Here is a 21,968-nt window from a genome sequence, read left to right on the forward strand (position 1 = left end):
AAAAGCTGCAGAGAGGTCCAGAAGAATAAGAAGAGAGAAGTCACCATTGGATTTAGCCATTAGGAGATCATTGGAGACTTTTGTGAGGGCCGTTTCAGTAGAGTGCAGAGCGCGGAAACCAGATTGTAAGGGGTCAAGCAGAGAGTTAGCAGAGAGATAGTGGATTAAATGAGAATAGACCAGGCGTTCTTAGAGTTTACAGATGAAGGGGAGGTTAGAGACAGGTCAATAGTTAGCAGCACAGGATGGGTCTAGGGAGGGTTTTTTCAATAGCTGAGTTATAACAGCATGCTTGAAGGAGGATAGGAAGATTTCAGAAGAGAGAGAGGTTAAATATTTTAGTAAGGTAAGTCGTGACAGCAGGTGACAGAGATTGGAGAAGGTGTGAGGGGAAGGTTGTAGGGCGAGGTGAAGAAAGTAGCTTCCTCTTCTGTAACAAGTTCAAAAGATGAGAATGGACAGTCTGAAGTGCAGTTGATGAGGGGGTCCGTACTATGGTAGGTGTGGGAATCAATGCCACCTGGGGCTTGGGCAGTTATTTCCTGAAGGATCTTATCAACTTTATCATGGAAATAAGTGGCAAGGTCATCGGCGCTAAGGTCTGTGAATGGCGTCTGCACCTTGGGTGTGAGTAAGGAGTGAAAAGTTTCAAAAAGCCTTTTAGGGTTGTTGGAGAGAGAAGAGATGAGAGCTGTGAAATAGGCTTGTTTGGCGAGGTTAAGGGCAGAACTATATGTTTTAAGCAAAAATTTGAAGTGGAGGAAATCTGCAGGTGAATGTGATTTTCTCCAGAGACGTTCGGCAGACCTAGAGCACCGCTGAAGAAATCGTGTCTGTGGCGTGTGCCAGGGTTGCTGCCTCCTATGTGGGACTTTACGAATGGAGGGGGGAGCCACCTCATCCAATGCATTTTTAAGAGTTTCATTATAGTGACTGGTGGCCAGATTGAGACAGGAGATTGAGGAGATGGGGACAGAGAGGACTGTAGAGTATCTGAGAGGTGCTGGGTGTGGATAGCACGTAAGTTCCTATATGTGTGATGGGTAGGGGTATCTTGTGAAGGGGAGAGAGCACTGATGGTGAGAGACAGAAGATTATGATCAGAGAGGGGCAGAAAAGAGTTAGTAAATTTAGAAACTTTGAGGAGTCGATGGAAGACAAGATCAATCTTGTTGCCATCTACATGTGTGGCGGAATAAGAACATTGTGAAAGACCAAGATGTTTACAATTCACAAGTCTTAAGGCAACTATAGAGTTTGCTAAAGATTTGTAGTGTTTATTATTATTATTATTATTATTATTGCACTGAACTGGCACAAATTTCTTGAAAACGTCTCCCAGTTATTTCTAGCAATAACTTATATGATTTCAAGTACTGTATGAGAAAATGTATATATATATATATATATATATATATATATATATATATATATATATATATATTAAGGAATCATTCACAGAATTTTGATGCCAAGGGTTGGCATTTACTCCAAGCATTTATTATACAGGTTGCTTGGGAATAAAACTAAATTAAATAGATAAAAATCAACTCAGTATGAATACCCTTCTATATACTTGTGATTTATTTCTGCTGAGTTTATCTCAGCTCTTAGCTGTATATGTATGCTTGGATGCTAAGGCTAGGTTCACACCTGAACTTGGCTCTCCGTTGTTTGAGTCTATTGGGGGATCCAAACAACGGAGAGCCTGTCCACTAAAAGAGCAGGACCCACAGACAACTGTGGACCCCATAGACCAGGGGTAGGCAACCTTCGCCACTCCAGCTGTTCTAAAACTACAACTCCCAGCATGCATACTTGCTCTGCTGTTCTTGGAACTCCTATGGAAGTGAATGGAAGTGAAGTGAATGAAAGTTTCAAAACAGCTGGCGTGCCGAATAGAGATGAGCGAACACTAAAATGTTCGAGGTTCGAAATTCGAATCGAACAGCCGCTCACTGTTCGTGTGTTCGAACGGGTTTCGAACCCCATTATAGTCTATGGGGAACACATACTCGTTAAGGGGGAAACCCAAATCCGTGTCTGGAGGGTCACCAAGTCCACTATGACACCACAGGAAATGATACCAACACCTCTGGAATGACACTGGGACAGCAGGGGAAGCATGTCTGGGGGCATCTAACACACCAAAGACCCTCTATTACCCCAACATCACAGCCTAACAACTACACACTTTACACACTCAATACCACCTCTCTGACAGTAGGAAAACACCTTGAAACATGTGTATTTGGCACTTGCAGTGAGGAGAGCTTGTCACCAGCAGTGAATTTGGCCCTTGTAGTAAGTTGAGGTTGGCACCAACATTTGTTTTGAAAATCAGGGTGGATTGAGCCTCTAACCAGCAGAGTTTGGGCAAATTCATGGTGGAGGGAGCCTCTAAAAACCCCAGTTTGGACCAATTCATGGTGGAGGGAGCCTCTAAAAACCCCAATTTGGACCAATTCATGGTGGAGGGAGCCTCTAACCAGCCCAGTTTGGACCAATTCATGGTGGAGGGAGCCTCTAACCAGCCCAGTTTGGGCAAATTCATGGTGGAGGGAGCCTCTAAAAACCCCAATTTGGACCAATTCATGGTGGAGGGAGCCTCTAAACAGCCCAGTTTTGGCAAATTCATGGTGGAGGGAGCCTCTAAAAACCCCAGTTTGGACCAATTCATGGTGGAGGGAGCCTCTAAAAACCCCAGTTTGGACCAATTCATGGTGGAGGGAGCCTCTAAAAACCCCAGTTTGGACCAATTCATGGTGGAGGGAGCCTCTAAACAGCCCAGTTTGGGCAAATTCATAGTGGACGGAGCCTCTAAAAACCCCAGTTTGGACCAATTCATGGTGGAGGGAGCCTCTAAAAACCCCAGTTTGGACCAATTCATGGTGGAGGGAGCCTCTAAAAACCCCAGTTTGGACCAATTCATGGTGGAGGGAGCCTCTAAAAAACCCAGTTTGGACCAATTCATGGTGGAGGGAGCCTCTAACCAGCCCAGTTTGGACCAATTCATGGTGGAGGGAGCCTCTAAAAACCCCAGTTTGGACCAATTCATGGTGGAGGGAGCCTCTAAACAGCCCAGTTTGGACCAATTCATGGTGGAGGGAGCCTCTAAAAACCCCAGTTTGGACCAATTCATGGTGGAGGGAGCCTCTAACCAGCCCAGTTTGGGCAAATTCATGGTGGAGGGAGCCTCTAAAAACCCCAGTTTGGACCAATTCATGGTGGAGGGAGCCTCTAAAAACCCCAATTTGGACCAATTCATGGTGGAGGGAGCCTCTAACCAGCCCAGTTTGGACCAATTCATGATGGAGGGAGCCTCTAACCAGCCCAGTTTGGGCAAATTCATGGTGGAGGGAGCCTCTAAAAACCCCAATTTGGACCAATTCATGGTGGAGGGAGCCTCTAAACAGCCCAGTTTGGGCAAATTCATGGTGGAGGGAGCCTCTAAAAACCCCAGTTTGGACCAATTCATGGTGGAGGGAGCCTCTAAAAAACCCAGTTTGGACCAATTCATGGTGGAGGGAGCCTCTAACCAGCCCAGTTTGGACCAATTCATGGTGGAGGGAGCCTCTAAAAACCCCAGTTTGGACCAATTCATGGTGGAGGGAGCCTCTAAAAACCCCAGTTTGGACCAATTCATGGTGGAGGGAGCCTCTAAAAACCCCAGTTTGGACCAATTCATGCTGGAGGGAGCCTCTAAACGGCCCAGTTTGGGCAAATTCATGGTGGAGGGAGCCTCTAAAAACCCCAGTTTGGACCAATTCATGGTGGAGGGAGCCTCTAAAAACCCCAATTTGGACCAATTCATGGTGGAGGGAGCCTCTAAACAGCCCAGTTTGGGCAAATTCATGGTGGAGGGAGCCTCTAAAAACCCCAGTTTGGACCAATTCATGGTGGAGGGAGCCTCTAAAAACCCCAGTTTGGACCAATTCATGGTGGAGGGAGCCTCTAAAAAACCCAGTTTGGACCAATTCATGGTGGAGGGAGCCTCTAAACAGCCCAGTTTGGGCAAATTCATAGTGGAGGGAGCCTCTAAAAACCCCAGTTTGGACCAATTCATGGTGGAGGGAGCCTCTAAAAACCCCAGTTTGGACCAATTCATGGTGGAGGGAGCCTCTAAAAACCCCAGTTTGGACCAATTCATGGTGGAGGGAGCCTCTAAAAAACCCAGTTTGGACCAATTCATGGTGGAGGGAGCCTCTAACCAGCCCAGTTTGGACCAATTCATGGTGGAGGGAGCCTCTAAAAACCCCAGTTTGGACCAATTCATGGTGGAGGGAGCCTCTAAACAGCCCAGTTTGGACCAATTCATGGTGGAGGGAGCCTCTAAAAACCCCAATTTGGACCAATTCATGGTGGAGGGAGCCTCTAACCAGCCCAGTTTGGACCAATTCATGGTGGAGGGAGCCTCTAACCAGCCCAGTTTGGGCAAATTCATGGTGGAGGGAGCCTCTAAAAACCCCAATTTGGACCAATTCATGGCGGAGGGAGCCTCTAAACAGCCCAGTTTGGGCAAATTCATGGTGGAGGGAGCCTCTAAAAACCCCAGTTTGGACCAATTCATGGTGGAGGGAGCCTCTAAAAAACCCAGTTTGGACCAATTCATGGTGGAGGGAGCCTCTAACCAGCCCAGTTTGGACCAATTCATGGTGGAGGGAGCCTCTAAAAACCCCAGTTTGGACCAATTCATGGTGGAGGGAGCCTCTAAACAGCCCAGTTTGGACAAATTCATGGTGGAGGGAGCCTCTAAAAACCCCAATTTGGACCAATTCATGGTGGAGGGAGCCTCTAACCAGCCCAGTTTGGACCAATTCATGGTGTAGGGAGCCTCTAACCAGCCCAGTTTGGGCAAATTCATGGTGGAGGGAGCCTCTAAAAACCCCAATTTGGACCAATTCATGGTGGAGGGAGCCTCTAAACAGCCCAGTTTGGGCAAATTCATGGTGGAGGGAGCCTCTAAAAACCCCAGTTTGGACCAATTCATGGTGGAGGGAGCCTCTAAAAACCCCAGTTTGGACCAATTCATGGTGGAGGGAGCCTCTAAAAAACCCAGTTTGGGCAAATTCATGGTGGAGGGAGCCTCTAAACAGCCCAGTTTGGACCAATTCATGGTGGAGGGAGCCTCTAAAAACCCCAGTTTGGACCAATTCATGGTGGAGGGAGCCTCTAAAAACCCCAGTTTGGACCAATTCATGGTGGAGGGAGCCTCTAAAAAACCCAGTTTGGACCAATTCATGGTGGAGGGAGCCTCTAACCAGCCCAGTTTGGACCAATTCATGGTGGAGGGAGCCTCTAAACAGCCCAGTTTGGGCAAATTCATGGTGGAGGGAGCCTCTAACCAGCCCAGTTTGGACCAATTCATGGTGGAGGGAGCCTCTAAAAACCCCAGTTTGGACCAATTCATGGTGGAGGGAGCCTCTAAAAACCCCAGTTTGGACCAATTCATGGTGGAGGGAGCCTCTAAAAACCCCAGTTTGGACCAATTAATGGTGGAGGGAGCCTCTAAAAACCCCAATTTGGACCAATTCATGGTGGAGGGAGCCTCTAAACAGCCCAGTTTGGGCAAATTCATGGTGGAGGGAGCCTCTAAAAACCCCAGTTTGGACCAATTCATGGTGGAGGGAGCCTCTAAAAACCCCAGTTTGGACCAATTCATGGTGGAGGGAGCCTCTAAAAAACCCAGTTTGGGCAAATTCATGGTGGAGGGAGCCTCTAAAAACCCCAGTTTGGACCAATTCATGGTGGAGGGAGCCTCTAAAAACCCCAGTTTGGACCAATTCATGGTGGAGGGAGCCTCTAAAAACCCCAGTTTGGACCAATTCATGGTGGAGGGAGCCTCTAAAAAACCCAGTTTGGACCAATTCATGGTGGAGGGAGCCTCTAACCAGCCCAGTTTGGACCAATTCATGGTGGAGGGAGCCTCTAAAAACCCCAGTTTGGACCAATTCATGGTGGAGGGAGCCTCTAAACAGCCCAGTTTGGACCAATTCATGGTGGAGGGAGCCTCTAAAAACCCCAATTTGGACCAATTCATGGTGGAGGGAGCCTCTAACCAGCCCAGTTTGGACCAATTTATGGTGGAGGGAGCCTCTAACCAGCCCAGTTTGGGCAAATTCATGGTGGAGGGAGCCTCTAAAAACCCCAATTTGGACCAATTCATGGTGGAGGGAGCCTCTAAACAGCCCAGTTTGGGCAAATTCATGGTGGAGGGAGCCTCTAAAAACCCCAGTTTGGACCAATTCATGGTGGAGGGAGCCTCTAAAAACCCCAGTTTGGACCAATTCATGGTGGAGGGAGCCTCTAAAAAACCCAGTTTGGACCAATTCATGGTGGAGGGAGCCTCTAAACAGCCCAGTTTGGGCAAATTCATAGTGGAGGGAGCCTCTAAAAACCCCAGTTTGGACCAATTCATGGTGGAGGGAGCCTCTAAAAACCCCAGTTTGGACCAATTCATGGTGGAGGGAGCCTCTAAAAACCCCAGTTTGGACCAATTCATGGTGGAGGGAGCCTCTAAAAAACCCAGTTTGGACCAATTCATGGTGGAGGGAGCCTCTAACCAGCCCAGTTTGGACCAATTCATGGTGGAGGGAGCCTCTAAAAACCCCAGTTTGGACCAATTCATGGTGGAGGGAGCCTCTAAACAGCCCAGTTTGGACCAATTCATGGTGGAGGGAGCCTCTAAAAACCCCAATTTGGACCAATTCATGGTGGAGGGAGCCTCTAACCAGCCCAGTTTGGACCAATTCATGGTGGAGGGAGCCTCTAACCAGCCCAGTTTGGGCAAATTCATGGTGGAGGGAGCCTCTAAAAACCCCAATTTGGACCAATTCATGGCGGAGGGAGCCTCTAAACAGCCCAGTTTGGGCAAATTCATGGTGGAGGGAGCCTCTAAAAACCCCAGTTTGGACCAATTCATGGTGGAGGGAGCCTCTAAAAAACCCAGTTTGGACCAATTCATGGTGGAGGGAGCCTCTAACCAGCCCAGTTTGGACCAATTCATGGTGGAGGGAGCCTCTAAAAACCCCAGTTTGGACCAATTCATGGTGGAGGGAGCCTCTAAACAGCCCAGTTTGGACAAATTCATGGTGGAGGGAGCCTCTAAAAACCCCAATTTGGACCAATTCATGGTGGAGGGAGCCTCTAACCAGCCCAGTTTGGACCAATTCATGGTGTAGGGAGCCTCTAACCAGCCCAGTTTGGGCAAATTCATGGTGGAGGGAGCCTCTAAAAACCCCAATTTGGACCAATTCATGGTGGAGGGAGCCTCTAAACAGCCCAGTTTGGGCAAATTCATGGTGGAGGGAGCCTCTAAAAACCCCAGTTTGGACCAATTCATGGTGGAGGGAGCCTCTAAAAACCCCAGTTTGGACCAATTCATGGTGGAGGGAGCCTCTAAAAAACCCAGTTTGGGCAAATTCATGGTGGAGGGAGCCTCTAAACAGCCCAGTTTGGACCAATTCATGGTGGAGGGAGCCTCTAAAAACCCCACTTTGGACCAATTCATGGTGGAGGGAGCCTCTAAAAACCCCAGTTTGGACCAATTCATGGTGGAGGGAGCCTCTAAAAAACCCAGTTTGGACCAATTCATGGTGGAGGGAGCCTCTAACCAGCCCAGTTTGGACCAATTCATGGTGGAGGGAGCCTCTAAACAGCCCAGTTTGGGCAAATTCATGGTGGAGGGAGCCTCTAACCAGCCCAGTTTGGACCAATTCATGGTGGAGGGAGCCTCTAAAAACCCCAGTTTGGACCAATTCATGGTGGAGGGAGCCTCTAAAAACCCCAGTTTGGACCAATTCATGGTGGAGGGAGCCTCTAAAAACCCCAGTTTGGACCAATTAATGGTGGAGGGAGCCTCTAAAAACCCCAATTTGGACCAATTCATGGTGGAGGGAGCCTCTAAACAGCCCAGTTTGGGCAAATTCATGGTGGAGGGAGCCTCTAAAAACCCCAGTTTGGACCAATTCATGGTGGAGGGAGCCTCTAAAAACCCCAGTTTGGACCAATTCATGGTGGAGGGAGCCTCTAAAAAACCCAGTTTGGGCAAATTCATGGTGGAGGGAGCCTCTAAAAACCCCAGTTTGGACCAATTCATGGTGGAGGGAGCCTCTAAAAACCCCAGTTTGGACCAATTCATGGTGGAGGGAGCCTCTAAAAACCCCAGTTTGGACCAATTCATGGTGGAGGGAGCCTCTAAAAAACCCAGTTTGGACCAATTCATGGTGGAGGGAGCCTCTAACCAGCCCAGTTTGGACCAATTCATGGTGGAGGGAGCCTCTAAAAACCCCAGTTTGGACCAATTCATGGTGGAGGGAGCCTCTAAACAGCCCAGTTTGGACCAATTCATGGTGGAGGGAGCCTCTAAAAACCCCAATTTGGACCAATTCATGGTGGAGGGAGCCTCTAACCAGCCCAGTTTGGACCAATTCATGGTGGAGGGAGCCTCTAACCAGCCCAGTTTGGGCAAATTCATGGTGGAGGGAGCCTCTAAAAACCCCAATTTGGACCAATTCATGGTGGAGGGAGCCTCTAAACAGCCCAGTTTTGGCAAATTCATGGTGGAGGGAGCCTCTAAAAACCCCAGTTTGGACCAATTCATGGTGGAGTGAGCCTCTAACCAGCCCAGTTTGGGCAAATTCATGGTGGAGGGAGCCTCTAAAAACCCCAATTTGGACCAATTCATGGTGGAGGGAGCCTCTAAACAGCCCAGTTTGGGCAAATTCATGGTGGAGGGAGCCTCTAAAAACCCCAGTTTGGACCAATTCATGGTGGAGGGAGCCTCTAAAAAACCTAGTTTGGACCAATTCATGGTGGAGGGAGCCTCTAACCAGCCCAGTTTGGGCAAATTCATGGTGGAGGGAGCCTCTAACCAGCAGAGTTGTGGGAAAGCAGGGTGGAGGGAGCCTCTAACCAGCAGAGTTGGTGGAAATCAGGGTGGAGGGAGCCTCTAACCAGCAGAGTTGGGGGAAATCATGTTGGAGGGAGCCTAGTATTAGCAGAATTGTGCAACGCTTATGGTGGATGAGTATAAGGATGCGGAGGAATTGGAGAGGTTGAGTACAGACATGGAGTTTCATGTTGGGGTGCTTTACACAGGTGGGCACAAAAATGAAGGCTCTATCCAGTGGTGGTTCATTTTTATCAAAGTGAGCCGGTCGGCACTCTCAGCTGACAGACGGGTGCGCTTGTCAGTGATGATGCCACCGGCTGCACTGAACACCCTCTCAGATAGGACGCTGGCGGCAGGACAGGACAGCACCTCCAAGGCATATAGGGCAAGTTCAAGCCACAGGTCCAACTTCGACACCCAATACGTGTAGGGCGCAGAGGGGTCGGAGAGGACAGGGCTGTGGTCGGAAAGGTATTCCCGCAACATGCGCCTATACTTCTCACGCCTGGTGACACTAGGACCCTCTGTGGCGGCACTTTGGCGAGGGGGTGCCATCAAGGTGTCCCAGACCTTAGACAGTGTGCCCCTCGTTTGTGTGGACCGGTGAGAACTTGGTCGCCTACTGGAGGAACTGTCCTCCCTGCCGCCAACGTCACATGCTGGAAACATCTCCATCATATTCTGCACCAATTGCCTGTGGCAAGCATTGATGCGATTGGCCCTCCCCTCTACCGGAATAAAAGACGAGATGTTGTTTTTATACCGGGGGTCAAGGATAGCAAAGATCCAGTACTGGTTGTCCTCCATGATTTTGACAATACGCTTGTCGGTTGTAAAGCACCCCAACATGAACTCAGCCATGTCTGCCACAGTGTTAGTTGGCATGACTCCTCTGGCCCCACCGGAAAGTTCAATCTCCATTTCCTCCTCATCCTCCATGTCTACCCATCCGCGCTGCAACAATGGGACGATTCGAAGTTGCCCGGAAGCCTCCTGTATCACCATCACATCATCGGACAACTCTTCTTCCTCCTCCTCCTCCTCCTCCTCCTCCATTAAACGCGATGAAGCGGACAGATGTGTGGACCTACTCTCCAGCTGTGACGGATCGGATGCTATCCCTGACTCCTCTGTGTGATCTGAGTTATCCCTGATGTCAATCAGGGATTCTCTCAGAACACACAAGAGCGGGATTGTAAGGCTCACCATCGCATCCTCAGAGCTCACCCTCCTTGTGGACTCCTCAAACACCCGTAGGATGTCACAAAGGTCTCTCATCCATGGCCACTCATGGATGAGAAACTGAGGCAGCTGACTTTGTGGCACCCTAGGGTTTTGTAGCTGGTATTCCATCAAAGGTCTCTGCTGCTCAACCACTCTATTCAACATCTGAAACGTTGAGTTCCAGCGTGTGGGGACGTCGCACAAAAGCCAGTGTTGTGGCACATGCAGGCGTTGCTGGAGAGATTTTAAGCTAGCAGCGGCTACTGTCGACTTGCGAAAGTGGGCGCACATGCGCCGCACTTTCACCAGTAGCTCTGGAACATTGGGGTAGCTCTTTAGGAAACGTTGCACCACTAGGTTGAAGACGTGGGCCAGGCATGGAACATGTTGGAGTCCGGCAAGCTCCAGAGCTGCTACCAGGTTCCGGCCGTTATCACAAACGACCATGCCTGGGCCCAGGTGCAGCGGCTCAAACCATATTGCCGTCTCATCGAGGAGGGCATCCCTCACCTCGGAGGCAGTGTGCTGTCTGTCCCCCAAGCTGATCAGCTTCAGCACAGCCTGCTGACGTCTACCAACGCCAGTGCTGCAATGTTTCCAACTCGTAGCTGGGGTCAATCTAACAGCGGAGGAGGAGGCGGTGGCGGAGGAGGAGGCGGTGGCGGAGGAGGAGGCGGTAGAGGAGGAGGAGGAGGGGGGTGTTCTTCTCGTGTCCCTGCCAGGAATGTTAGGCGGGGAGACGAGGTACACCGGGCCAGTTTGGGAAGCAGTCCCAGCCTCAACTACATTCACCCAGTGTGCCGTCAGTGAAATGTAGCGTCCCTGTCCGCATGCACTTGTCCACGCGTCGGTGGTCAAGTGGACCTTTGTGCAAAGCGCGGAACTAAGGGCCCGCCTGATGTTGAGTGACACGTGCTGGTGCAAGGCGGGGACGGCACACCGGGAGAAGTAGTGACGGCTAGGGACGGCATAGCGAGGTGCCGCAGTTGCCATCAGGTCCAGGAAGGCGGGAGTTTCAACAAGCCGGAACGCCAACATCTCCTGGGCCAGCAGTTTAGCGATGTTGGCGTTCAAGGCTTGCGCGTATGGGTGGATAGCAGTGTATTTCTGCCGCCGCTCCAATGTCTGAGAGATGGTGGGTTGTTGTAAAGAAGCGCCTGATGGTGCCTTTGATGGTGCAGGAGAAGGAGATAAGACAGGAACAGGGGAGGATGAGGGAGAAGTCAACAAAGTGGCGGAGGCAGATGAAGTGGTGTCCTGGCTCGTCCTCTGGAGTGCATCGCCAGTACAGTCAGCAGTGGCAGTGGCAGAGGCAGAGGCAGTGGCAGAGGCAGTGGCAGTGGCGTGAACGGCAGGCGGCCTTTGTCCTGCCGTTGCTGCCTGCCACTGATTCCAGTGCTTGGATTCCAAATGACGGCGCATTGAAGTGGTGGACAGGTTGCTCTTCTCAGAGCCCCTAATCAATTTCGAGAGGCAAATTGTGCAGACAACACTATATCTGTCCTCGGCGCATTCCTTGAAAAAACTCCACACCTTCGAGAAACGTGCCCTCGAGGTGGGAGTTTTTCGGGGCTGGGTACGAACTGGAACATCTTGGGAGATTCCGGGTGTGGCCTGGCTTCGCCTAAGCTGCTGACCTCTGCCTCTGCTTCTAGCTACCCTTTTTGGTGCTGCACTTGCCTCAACATCCACACTACTTTCCCCGCTTGACATCCCCCCTGTCCAGGTCGGGTCAGTGTCCTCATCATCCACCACTTCCTCTTCCAACTCCTGTCTCATCTCCTCCTCCCGCACAATGCGCCGGTCAACTGGATGCCCTGACGGCAACTGCGTCACATCATCGTCGATGAGGGTGGGTTGCTGGTCATCCACCACCAAATCGAACGGAGATGGAGGAGACTCTAGTGTTTGAGCATCTGGACACAGATGCTCCTCTGTTAGGTTCGTGGAATCGTGACGTGGAGAGGCAGGTTGAGGGACAATGAAAGGAGCGGAGAACAGCTCTGGGGAGCAGGGACAGTTGGGGTTATTGTTCTGTGAAGCTTGGGAATTTTGGGAGGAAGGAGGACAAGACTGTTGGGTAATAGGAGGAGAGGAGGCAGAGTCTGACTGGCTGCTGGACAATGTGCTGTAAGCGTTCTCTGACAGCCATTGCAAGACCTGTTCCTGGTTCTCGGGCCTACTAAGGTTTGTACCCTGCAGTTTAGTTAATGTGGCAAGCAACCCTGGCACTGTGGAGTGGCGCAATGCTTGCTGCCCCACAGGAGTAGGCACGGGACGCCCTGTGGCTTCACTGCTACCTTGCTCCCCAGAACCATTCCCCCGACCTCGCCCACGGCCTCGTCCACGTCCCTTTCCGGGAGCCTTGCGCATTTTGAATTCCCAGTTAGAAATTGGCACTATATACCAGTAGCAAAAATTGTGGGTGCACGTAACCCCAATATATTCTTTGAATTCCCAGTCAGACAATGGCACTATATACCAGTAGCAAGAAATGAGGGTATTTATAACCCCAATATATTCTTTGAATTCCCAGTCAGAAACTGGCACTATATGGCAGTAGCAAGAAATGAGGGTATTTATAACCCCAATATATTCTTTGAATTCCCAGTCAGACAATGGCACTGTATACCAGTAGTAAAATTTGTGGGTGCACGTAACCCCAATATATTCTTTGAATTACCAGTCAGAAACTGGCACTATATGGCAGTAGCAAGAAATGAGGGTATTTGTAACCCCAATATATTCTTTGAATTCCCAGTCAGAAACTGGCACTGTATACCAGTAGTAAAAATTGTGGGTGCACGTAACCCCAATATATTCTTTGAATTCCCAGTCAGACAATGGCACTATATACCAGTAGCAAGAAATGAGGGTATTTATAACCCCAATATATTCTTTGAATTCCCAGTCAGAAACTGGCACTATATGGCAGTAGCAAGAAATGAGGGTATTTATAACCCCAATATATTCTTTGAATTCCCAGTCAGACAATGGCACTGTATACCAGTAGTAAAAATTGTGGGTGCACGTAACCCCAATATATTCTTTGAATTACCAGTCAGAAACTGGCACTATATGGCAGTAGCAAGAAATGAGGGTATTTGTAACCCCAATATATTCTTTGAATTCCCAGTCAGAAACTGGCACTGTATACCAGTAGTAAAAATTGTGGGTGCACGTAACCCCAATATATTCTTTGAATTCCCAGTCAGACAATGGCACTATATACCAGTAGCAAGAAATGAGGGTATTTATAACCCCAATATATTCTTTGAATTACCAGTCAGAAACTGGCACTATATGGCAGTAGCAAGAAATGAGGGTATTTGTAACCCCAATATATTCTTTGAATTCCCAGTCAGAAACTGGCACTGTATACCAGTAGTAAAAATTGTGGGTGCACGTAACCCCAATATGTTCTTTGAATTACCAGTCAGAAACTGGCACTATATGGCAGTAGCAAGAAATGAGGGTATTTGTAACCCCAATATATTCTTTGAATTCCCAGTCAGAAACTGGCACTGTATACCAGTAGTAAAAATTGTGGGTGCACGTAACCCCAATATATTCTTTGAATTCCCAGTCAGACAATGGCACTATATACCAGTAGCAAGAAATGAGGGTATTTATAACCCCAATATATTCTTTGAATTCCCAGTCAGACAATGGCACTGTATACCAGTAGTAAAAATTGTGGGTGCACGTAACCCCAATATATTCTTTGAATTACCAGTCAGAAACTGGCACTATATGGCAGTAGCAAGAAATGAGGGTATTTGTAACCCCAATATATTCTTTGAATTCCCAGTCAGAAACTGGCACTGTATACCAGTAGTAAAAATTGTGGGTGCACGTAACCCCAATATATTCTTTGAATTACCAGTCAGAAACTGGCACTATATGGCAGTAGCAAGAAATGAGGGTATTTGTAACCCCAATATATTCTTTGAATTCCCAGTCAGAAACTGGCACTGTATACCAGTAGTAAAAATTGTGGGTGCACGTAACCCCAATATATTCTTTGAATTCCCAGTCAGACAATGGCACTATATGGCAGTAGCAAAAATAGTGGGTGTATATAGCCCCAATTCTATTGCTAGGGGACTTGCAGGGTATTTCTGGGGTGAAGGTGGGGGGGCACACCGTTGGAACGGGTATCGGGGGTATATATCGGGTATACGGGAATACACTGACAGTGTATTCCATTCAGGATCCTGGGAAAGCTGGGTTGCGGCGATTGAGCCCGTCAGTGCCACGTTACACTGACAAGCTTCTCCCTGGAATTTAGCTCTTACAAGAGCTGTTGTGGTTGTCTTCTCCTTCCTATCCTAGCCTGTCCCTGCCTACCCAGAATCTAAGCCCTAGCTAGCTGGACGGAAACCTCCGTCCTCGGTGAATTGCAAGCTCAGAATGACGCGAACCTGGGCGGCGCTGTTCTTTTAAATTAGAGGTCACATGTTTTCGGCAGCCAATGGGTTTTGCCTACTTTTCTCAACGTCACCGGTGTCGTAGTTCCTGTCCCACCTACCCTGCGCTGTTATTGGAGCAAAAAAGGCGCCAGGGAAGGTGGGAGGGGAATCGAGTAATGGCGCACTTTACCACGCGGTGTTCGATTCGATTCGAACATGCCGAACAGCCTAATATCCGATCGAACATGAGTTCGATAGAACACTGTTCGCTCATCTCTAGTGCCGAATATTGTTGACCCCTATCATAGACTATAATGGGGTCTACCAGGTGTTTGTCAGATTTCCACCATTTTCCTACTGAAACCAGAAGAGAGAAAAGTCCTCCATGCAGGACTTTTCTCTCCATTGATTTTTGGCGGTTTCTGCAGCTGAGTCTCCAATGGCGACTCCAACACAGATGTGAATGTAGCCTAACCAGGATGGAGGCACAGGGAGAAGGTCTGTAAGAAGTACATATACACAGCTCAGATCTTATCGCTATTCAAGCAGGCATAGCAGGAAAGAGAGTTGTGTCAGTCTCAAGCTCTCCGTCCTGAGGCTAGCCACCCTGCTGGATCTGGAGCACGGCAGCCATTTCAATTATACCAGTGAACAGAAATATATAAGTAAAAGGATTTAGAACTATATCCATATTGAGAGTTTTTTTTTAAGTATGTTTTTGTATTCAGATACAACATCTTTAAGGTAAATGTATTATTTTTCCTGCAGCAATATAGAAAAACTGAAACTATACCTTTTTTGCGTCATCAAAGCTGTCCTCAAACTTGTACCGACTGCCACTTTTGCTTCCCAGTTCCAGCCATTTTCCTTTAAACCATTTTACTGTGGGTTTGGCAGAAAGCTGAGTGCCATTTACAGAGATGGCTACAGAAAAATCTTTACCTGTGCAAAAAGTGAAAAAACAGATTAAATATAATTTAGATTAAAAAAACAAATTCTATCATTTCTTACCATTTTCTATCAATGTGCAGATATTATATCAGTTCAGTATAGCATGTGTATGAAAAAATTTAATAGTGTTTGTGGTAGAGATGAGCGAACACTGTTCGGATCAGCCGATCCGAACAGCACGCACCCATAGAAATTAATGGAAGCACATGGCACGCAGACTTTGCTGGCGGCCGGCCACTTAACCCCCCGCGTGCCGGCCGCTTCCATTCATTTCTATGGGAGCGTGCTGTGAGCGTTCTGTTTGGAACGGCTGTTCCGAACAGTGTTCGCTTATCTCTATATTGTGTGCTAATATAGTTCAGAAAAAAACACTGTACACTGAAATGTTGGTTGGTAGAAGTATAAGTATATTCTCCTGCATCGGAATGCCTTATTGGAACACAAGAGTTTTTGAAATTGCAGCATTTCTGCTGCAGTTTCTTTTCTAGAAATGTGTGGATGGGATTAGCCAAAATCCCATCCCACTATGCCGATAATGTAAAACACAGCGTTTTTTCTGTCACATCCAAAATACTGCGTTTTCTCAAAGTGGGGTCCCAGCCTTCAGGCTGTTTCTCCTCCTTGTCCAACCAAATCTCAGGAAGGATATTATTATTGCAGACTGTAGCCTACAGAGGGCAGCATAACATTACAGAATTATTGTAACTTTGAATGGTACTCGGCTCCTATTCCTTCCTACTGTTGGAAGACATCCTACTATGTTCTGAATCCTAGTCTAGCATTTCATCAAGCATGTATTTTTGCAATTCCATGTGTCCTCATCGGTACTAGTGTCAGTCTTTTGATACCCAGTGATTTTTATTGCAGTTTGCTGGTCAGTGTTTATTTGTACGGTATCTACATAGCCCAGTCTCCTCATGTGCCACAGTTTGTTAAATAAATGGTTAACAACCTAAATTAGGCTAGTTATGAAACTCAGCTTCCCTATATAAGTAGATACAGCTTATGGGGAAGCATTTCCAATGCGGGGGGCATTTATTAATGCAGATATACATACTAGACAAAGTGCAGATTAAATATAATTCAGGCACTGAGATGGGGTACGTGACAGATAAGGAATGAAAGAACTCCAAATAACAGATAAATTTAGAACAAAAATAGGTTTCTACACGTGGTATCATAGAGCTGCACTGTCACTGACTGTCTTAGCAATTGCTCTCATGCAGAACCTCTCCATCTCTACCACCAGTACAAACTATCCATATCAGCCCCTCTCTTCTTCCTTTTCCCATATACAGCCATCACACACTTTTCACTCTCTTTAACACCCCAACCCCTATACTTCTTTTTGAAGTGAAAACTAAACAGAAGAACCCACATAAGTCTCTGAACCAAGTTCTGTCTATGTCCATTTTGCTCCTACTTACCTGCTAGGAACATCTCTCCAAATGCCCACTCTCCTAAGGGCTCATTCACATGGAGTAAACGCCAGCTTATTCTGAACATAAAACACGTTCAGAATCAGCGGCGTATAAAGCAGTTCCATTCATTTCTATGGGAGCCGGCATACAAGCGCTCCCCATAGAAATGAATGGGCTGCTTTTTTCACTACGAGCACTCCCATTGAAGTGAATGGAAAGTGCCCGCGTGTACGGCTCGGCATGAGCAGAGCTAGCCGTACACGCGGGCACTTTCCATTCACTTCAATGGGAGTGCTCGTAGTGAAAAAAGCAGCCCATTCATTTCTATGGGGAGCGCTCGTATGCCGGCTCCCATAGAAATGAATGGAACTGCTTTATACGCCGCTGATTCTGAACGTGTTTTACGTTCAGAATAAGCTGGTGTTTACTCCATGTGAATGAGCCCTAAGCGTAGCTGTGATCTACCATTCACCTGGCTCACCCTACCAATATCTGAGCCATTTTTCTTCTTGGCCTCTCTTCTTTTTATCCTGTGAAATTACTACTCTCATCATGAGTGACTTTAACATCCCCATTGACACCCCTGTCTCCCAGCTGCCTCACAGTTTATCTCAACAACCACTTCTTTTGGTCTTTCAAAACTTTCCTCTTCTACCAAACCTGAAGATGGCAAAACGATTGATCTTGTCTTCCTCCGACTCCATTCAGTTTCTAAATTTACTAAGTCTTTTCTGCCGCCCTCTGATCATAACCTTCTGTCTCTCACAATCAGTACTTTCTCTCCTTTATAGGACAACCTACAGTCATCACTGTCCCCCATATCTTCACTCTCCTGTCCCAATCTGGCCAACAGTCACTATTATGAAACCCTTACAAATGCACTGGATGAGATGCCTCCCCCACTTCCACTCAAAATTTCAACACAGGAGGCAGCAACTCTGGCTCACGCCACAGACACGTTTTCTTAAGCGATGCTCTAGGTGTACCGAACACCTACAGACTTTCTGCACTTCAAGTTTATGCTCAAAATCTGTAGCTCTGCCCTTTACCTCACAAAACAAGCCTATTTTACAGCTCTTTTCTCTTCTCTGTCCTGTAACACTAAAAGAGTGTTTGATACTTTTCACTCCTTACTCACTCCCAAGGTGCAGGTGTCATTCATAGACCTTTGTGCAGTGAACCTTGTTACTTATTTCCTTGACAAACTTTTTTTTTTTTTTTTTTTTAAATGTAGATTGTGAGCACCACATAGAGTGCAACGTACATTTTTTTCCCCCATCACTATGTCTTTTTTGGAATATGGGATGGAAATCCATGCAAACACGGGGAGAACATACAAACTCCTTGCAGATGTTTTTTTTTTTGCCCTTGGTGGGATTTGAACACCAGGACTCCAGCGCTGCAAGGCTGCAGTGCTAACCACTGAGCCACCGTGTGGCCCCTTCCTTGACAAAATTGACAAGATCCGTCAGGAAATAATTGCCCAATCCTAAGGCAGCATTGATCCCCACACCTACCATACATCATCCTGTTCATTCTCATCTTTTGATCCAGTTACAGAAAAGGCATTCTCCTGGCTCCTCTCTTCTCACCCTACGATCTGCAGTAGTGACCCTTTCCCATCACACCTTCACCAGTCTCTGTCAACTGTCGTCACTACTTACCTTGCTAAAATATTTAGCCTCTCTGGAATCTTTCCCTCCTCTTTCTAACATGCTGTCATAACCCTGCTACTGAGGAAATCCTCCCTTGACCCGTCCTGTGCTGCTATTAATTCTAATCTCGCTTTCATCTCCAATATCTTGGAACACTCAGTCTATTCTTGTTTGATCGTCTATTTTTCCGATATCTTCTTGACCCCTTATAATCTGACTTCCACACTCTGCACTCTACTGAAATGGTCCTCACAAAAGTCTCCAATGATCTCCTAATATCTAAATCTAATGGAGACTATTCTCTTGTAATTCTTCTGAATCTCACAGCAGCATCCGAGTCAGCCTTGTAGACACTCTGGTCTCTTGGTTCTCCTCATGTCTCTTAGAGCGCACTTTCAGTTTATCATTTGCAGGCTCTGTTTCTTCTCCTCTTCCCCTTGCCATTGGGGTTCCTCAGGGCTCGGACCTAGGCCCCCTGCTTTTCTCTCTACACTGCTCCCATTGGACAAACCATTACCAGATTTGGCTTCCAGTACCATCTTTATGCTGATGACACCAAACTATACACCTTATCCCATTACCCCTGCACTAATACAGAACACCAGTTACAGTCTTTCTGCTGCCTCAAATATCATGTCTTCGCATTATCTAAAACTGAATTTCTCTAAGACTGAAAAACTGCTGTTTTCACCATCTAACAGACCTAACCCTGATCTCTCCATTTCAGTCTCCGGCCTTACTCTAACTGCCCATCACCTCCGGGTTATGTCTGACTCAGAACTTTCCTTCACCCCCCATATCCAATCATTTAAACGCTTATGTCATCTCCATTTCAAAATCATCTCTATAATCTAGCCTTTCCTTACCACAGATACATTAAAGACACTTATTGTCGCTCTGATTCACTCTTGACTTAACTACTGTAACTCCTTACTAATCGGTCTTCACATCAGGGGCGGATCCAGGGCCGGGCGAGCCGGGCAACCGCATGGCCCGGACCTAACAAAATGGTCCCAGTCGGCATGTCCCGATTTCCCGGTCGGCATGTCCCTACGGACGCTGATGAGCTGAATACATAGGCGTTTAAAGCAGGAGCTGTCACAGCTCAGCTCCTGCTTTAACGCTGAGCTCCGGCATTTGTAGCCACGATGTGATGACGTCACATTGCGGCTACAATATGTGTATGAGGGAGAGAGCTGCGGGGGAACGAGGAAAGGTGTGTGTGTGTGTGTGTGTGTGTGTGTGTGTGTGTGTGTGTGTGTGTGTGTGTGTGTGTGAGAACAGCATGACACTGGGGCAGATGGAGGGGGAGAGAACAGTATGACGCTGGGGCAGATGAACAGAGGGAGAATGGCATGACACTGGGGCAGATGGAGGGGGGGAGAACAGCATGACACTGGGGCAGATGAAGGGGGGAGAACGGCATGACACTGGGGCAGATGGAGGGGGGGAGAACGGCATGACACTGGGGCAGATGGATGGGGGAGAACGGTATGACACTGGGACAGATGGAGGGGGAGAACGGCATGACACTGGGGCAGATGGAGGGGGAGAGAACAGTATGACGCTGGGGCAGATGAACAGAGGGAGAATGGCATGACACTGGGGCAGATAGAGGGGGGGGAGAACAGCATGACACTGGGGCAGATGAAGGGGGGAGAACGGCATGACACTGGGGCAGATGGAGGGGGGGAGAACGGCATGACACTGGGGCAGATGGATGGGGGAGAACGGTATGACACTGGGACAGATGGAGGGGGAGAACGGCATGACACTGGGGCAGATGGAGGGGGGAGAACAGCATGACACTGGGGCAGATGAAGGGGGGAAAACGGCATGATACTGGGGCAGATGAAGGGGGGTGAGAACGGCATGACACTGAGGCAGATGAAGGGGGGAGAATGGCATGACACTGAGGCAGATGAAGGGGGGAGAATGGCATGATACTGGGGCAGATGAAGGGGGGATGGCATGACACTGGGGCAGATGAAGGGGGGGAGAACGGCATGACACTGGGGCAGATGAAGGGGGGGAGAACGGCATGACACTGAGGCAGATGAAGGGGGGAGAATGGCATGACACTGGGGCAGATGAAGGGGGGAGAACAGCATGACACTGGGGCAGATGAAGGGGGGAGGACGGCATGACATTGGGGCAGATGGAGGGGGGAGAACGGCATGACACTGAGGCAGATGAATGGGGAGAATAGCATGATACTGGGGCAGATGAAGAGGGGATGGCATGACACTGGGGCAGATGAAGGGGGGGAGAACGGCATGACACTGGGGCAGATGAAGGGGGGAGAACGGCATGACATTGGGGCAGAGATGGGGGGGACATGAAACTGTGGGCAGATAAAGGGGGAGAATGGCATGAAACTGGGGACAGAGATGGGGGGGGGCATGAAACTAGGGGTAGATGAAGGATGTATATGAAAATGGGGGAGAGATGGAGGGGGGACATATAATTTACGGGTGACATTAGGAGGATTATACTGTGTGGAATCACATGAAAAATGAATGAGAATGGGTGGAGCCGCACGTTTTATTCCCTCTTTCTAATCTTCAACAGTTGGGAAGTGCAGGTTAGAAGTGCAAGACCCCCCAGTAAGTAGGGCCCGGCAAAGTCAATTGCCCAGGGCCCCGCAAACCCTGGATCCGCCACTGCTTCACATTACTAAACTCTCCCCTCTACAATCTATTCTATTGGAGCGGCCAGGCTCATCTATCAGTCTAAACACTTGGCTTCTTATTCAATACAGAATAGAAGATAAACTTATCACCCTCAACCACAAGGCTATCCATAATGATGCACCTCCCTACATTTCCTCCCTGTTTTCCTTGCTTTCTGTCTATTACCCTCAACCCGTGATCTCTGTTCCCTCAATGACTTAAGACTAACATTATTCTCTCACTGACTTAATACTCTATTATCAGAACCTCCCACACGCATATCCAAGATCTCTCCCGAGCTGTACCACTTCTCTGGAATGCTCTACCCCGGACAATCAGATTTATTTCCAATTTCTACAGCTTCAAGCGCAAACTAAAGACACATCTTTTCAGACAGGCCTATCACAATTCCCATTGTAAATCCTTCCACAGTTAGACTCCCTAAAATAAACTCTCCTGTTCACTCTCCTACATTACCCTACAAGATATAATGTTGTATCGGACTGTAAATTTAGATGTCCAGGCACCAATTGCACATTAAAGGACACTGACTGGTGACGGCTCATACAACTTTATTTATATGTAAGTAACTCTTTCAGAAAAATGGCTGGTCCACTGTATAAGCAATGCTACTTCCAACGCTGCCCTTGCTACCTCTTGTGTCACCCCCTCTGCCTCATAGATTGTAAGCTCTTGCAAGCAGCGCCCTCAGTACCATTGTACGAATTGGCTATTACTCT

The 21,968-nt window shown here is 48.1% G+C and overlaps 1 protein-coding gene across 4 annotated transcripts in view; it reads right to left on the reverse strand.

Annotated features, from left to right (window-relative positions):
- LOC142210770 (myosin-binding protein C, fast-type-like) overlaps positions 1-21,968 on the reverse strand; it is a 127,410-nt gene that overhangs the window by 58,814 nt on the left and 46,628 nt on the right. For all 4 annotated transcript variants that reach the window (XM_075280180.1, XM_075280182.1, XM_075280181.1 and 1 more), the window contains one exon: positions 15,323-15,471. In XM_075280180.1, coding sequence (XP_075136281.1) covers positions 15,323-15,471 — 149 coding nt within the window. The remainder of the gene's footprint in view (positions 1-15,322; positions 15,472-21,968) is intronic.

Source organism: Leptodactylus fuscus, chromosome 6 (assembly GCF_031893055.1).
Source record: "Leptodactylus fuscus isolate aLepFus1 chromosome 6, aLepFus1.hap2, whole genome shotgun sequence".
Lineage (NCBI taxonomy): Eukaryota > Metazoa > Chordata > Amphibia > Anura > Leptodactylidae > Leptodactylus > Leptodactylus fuscus.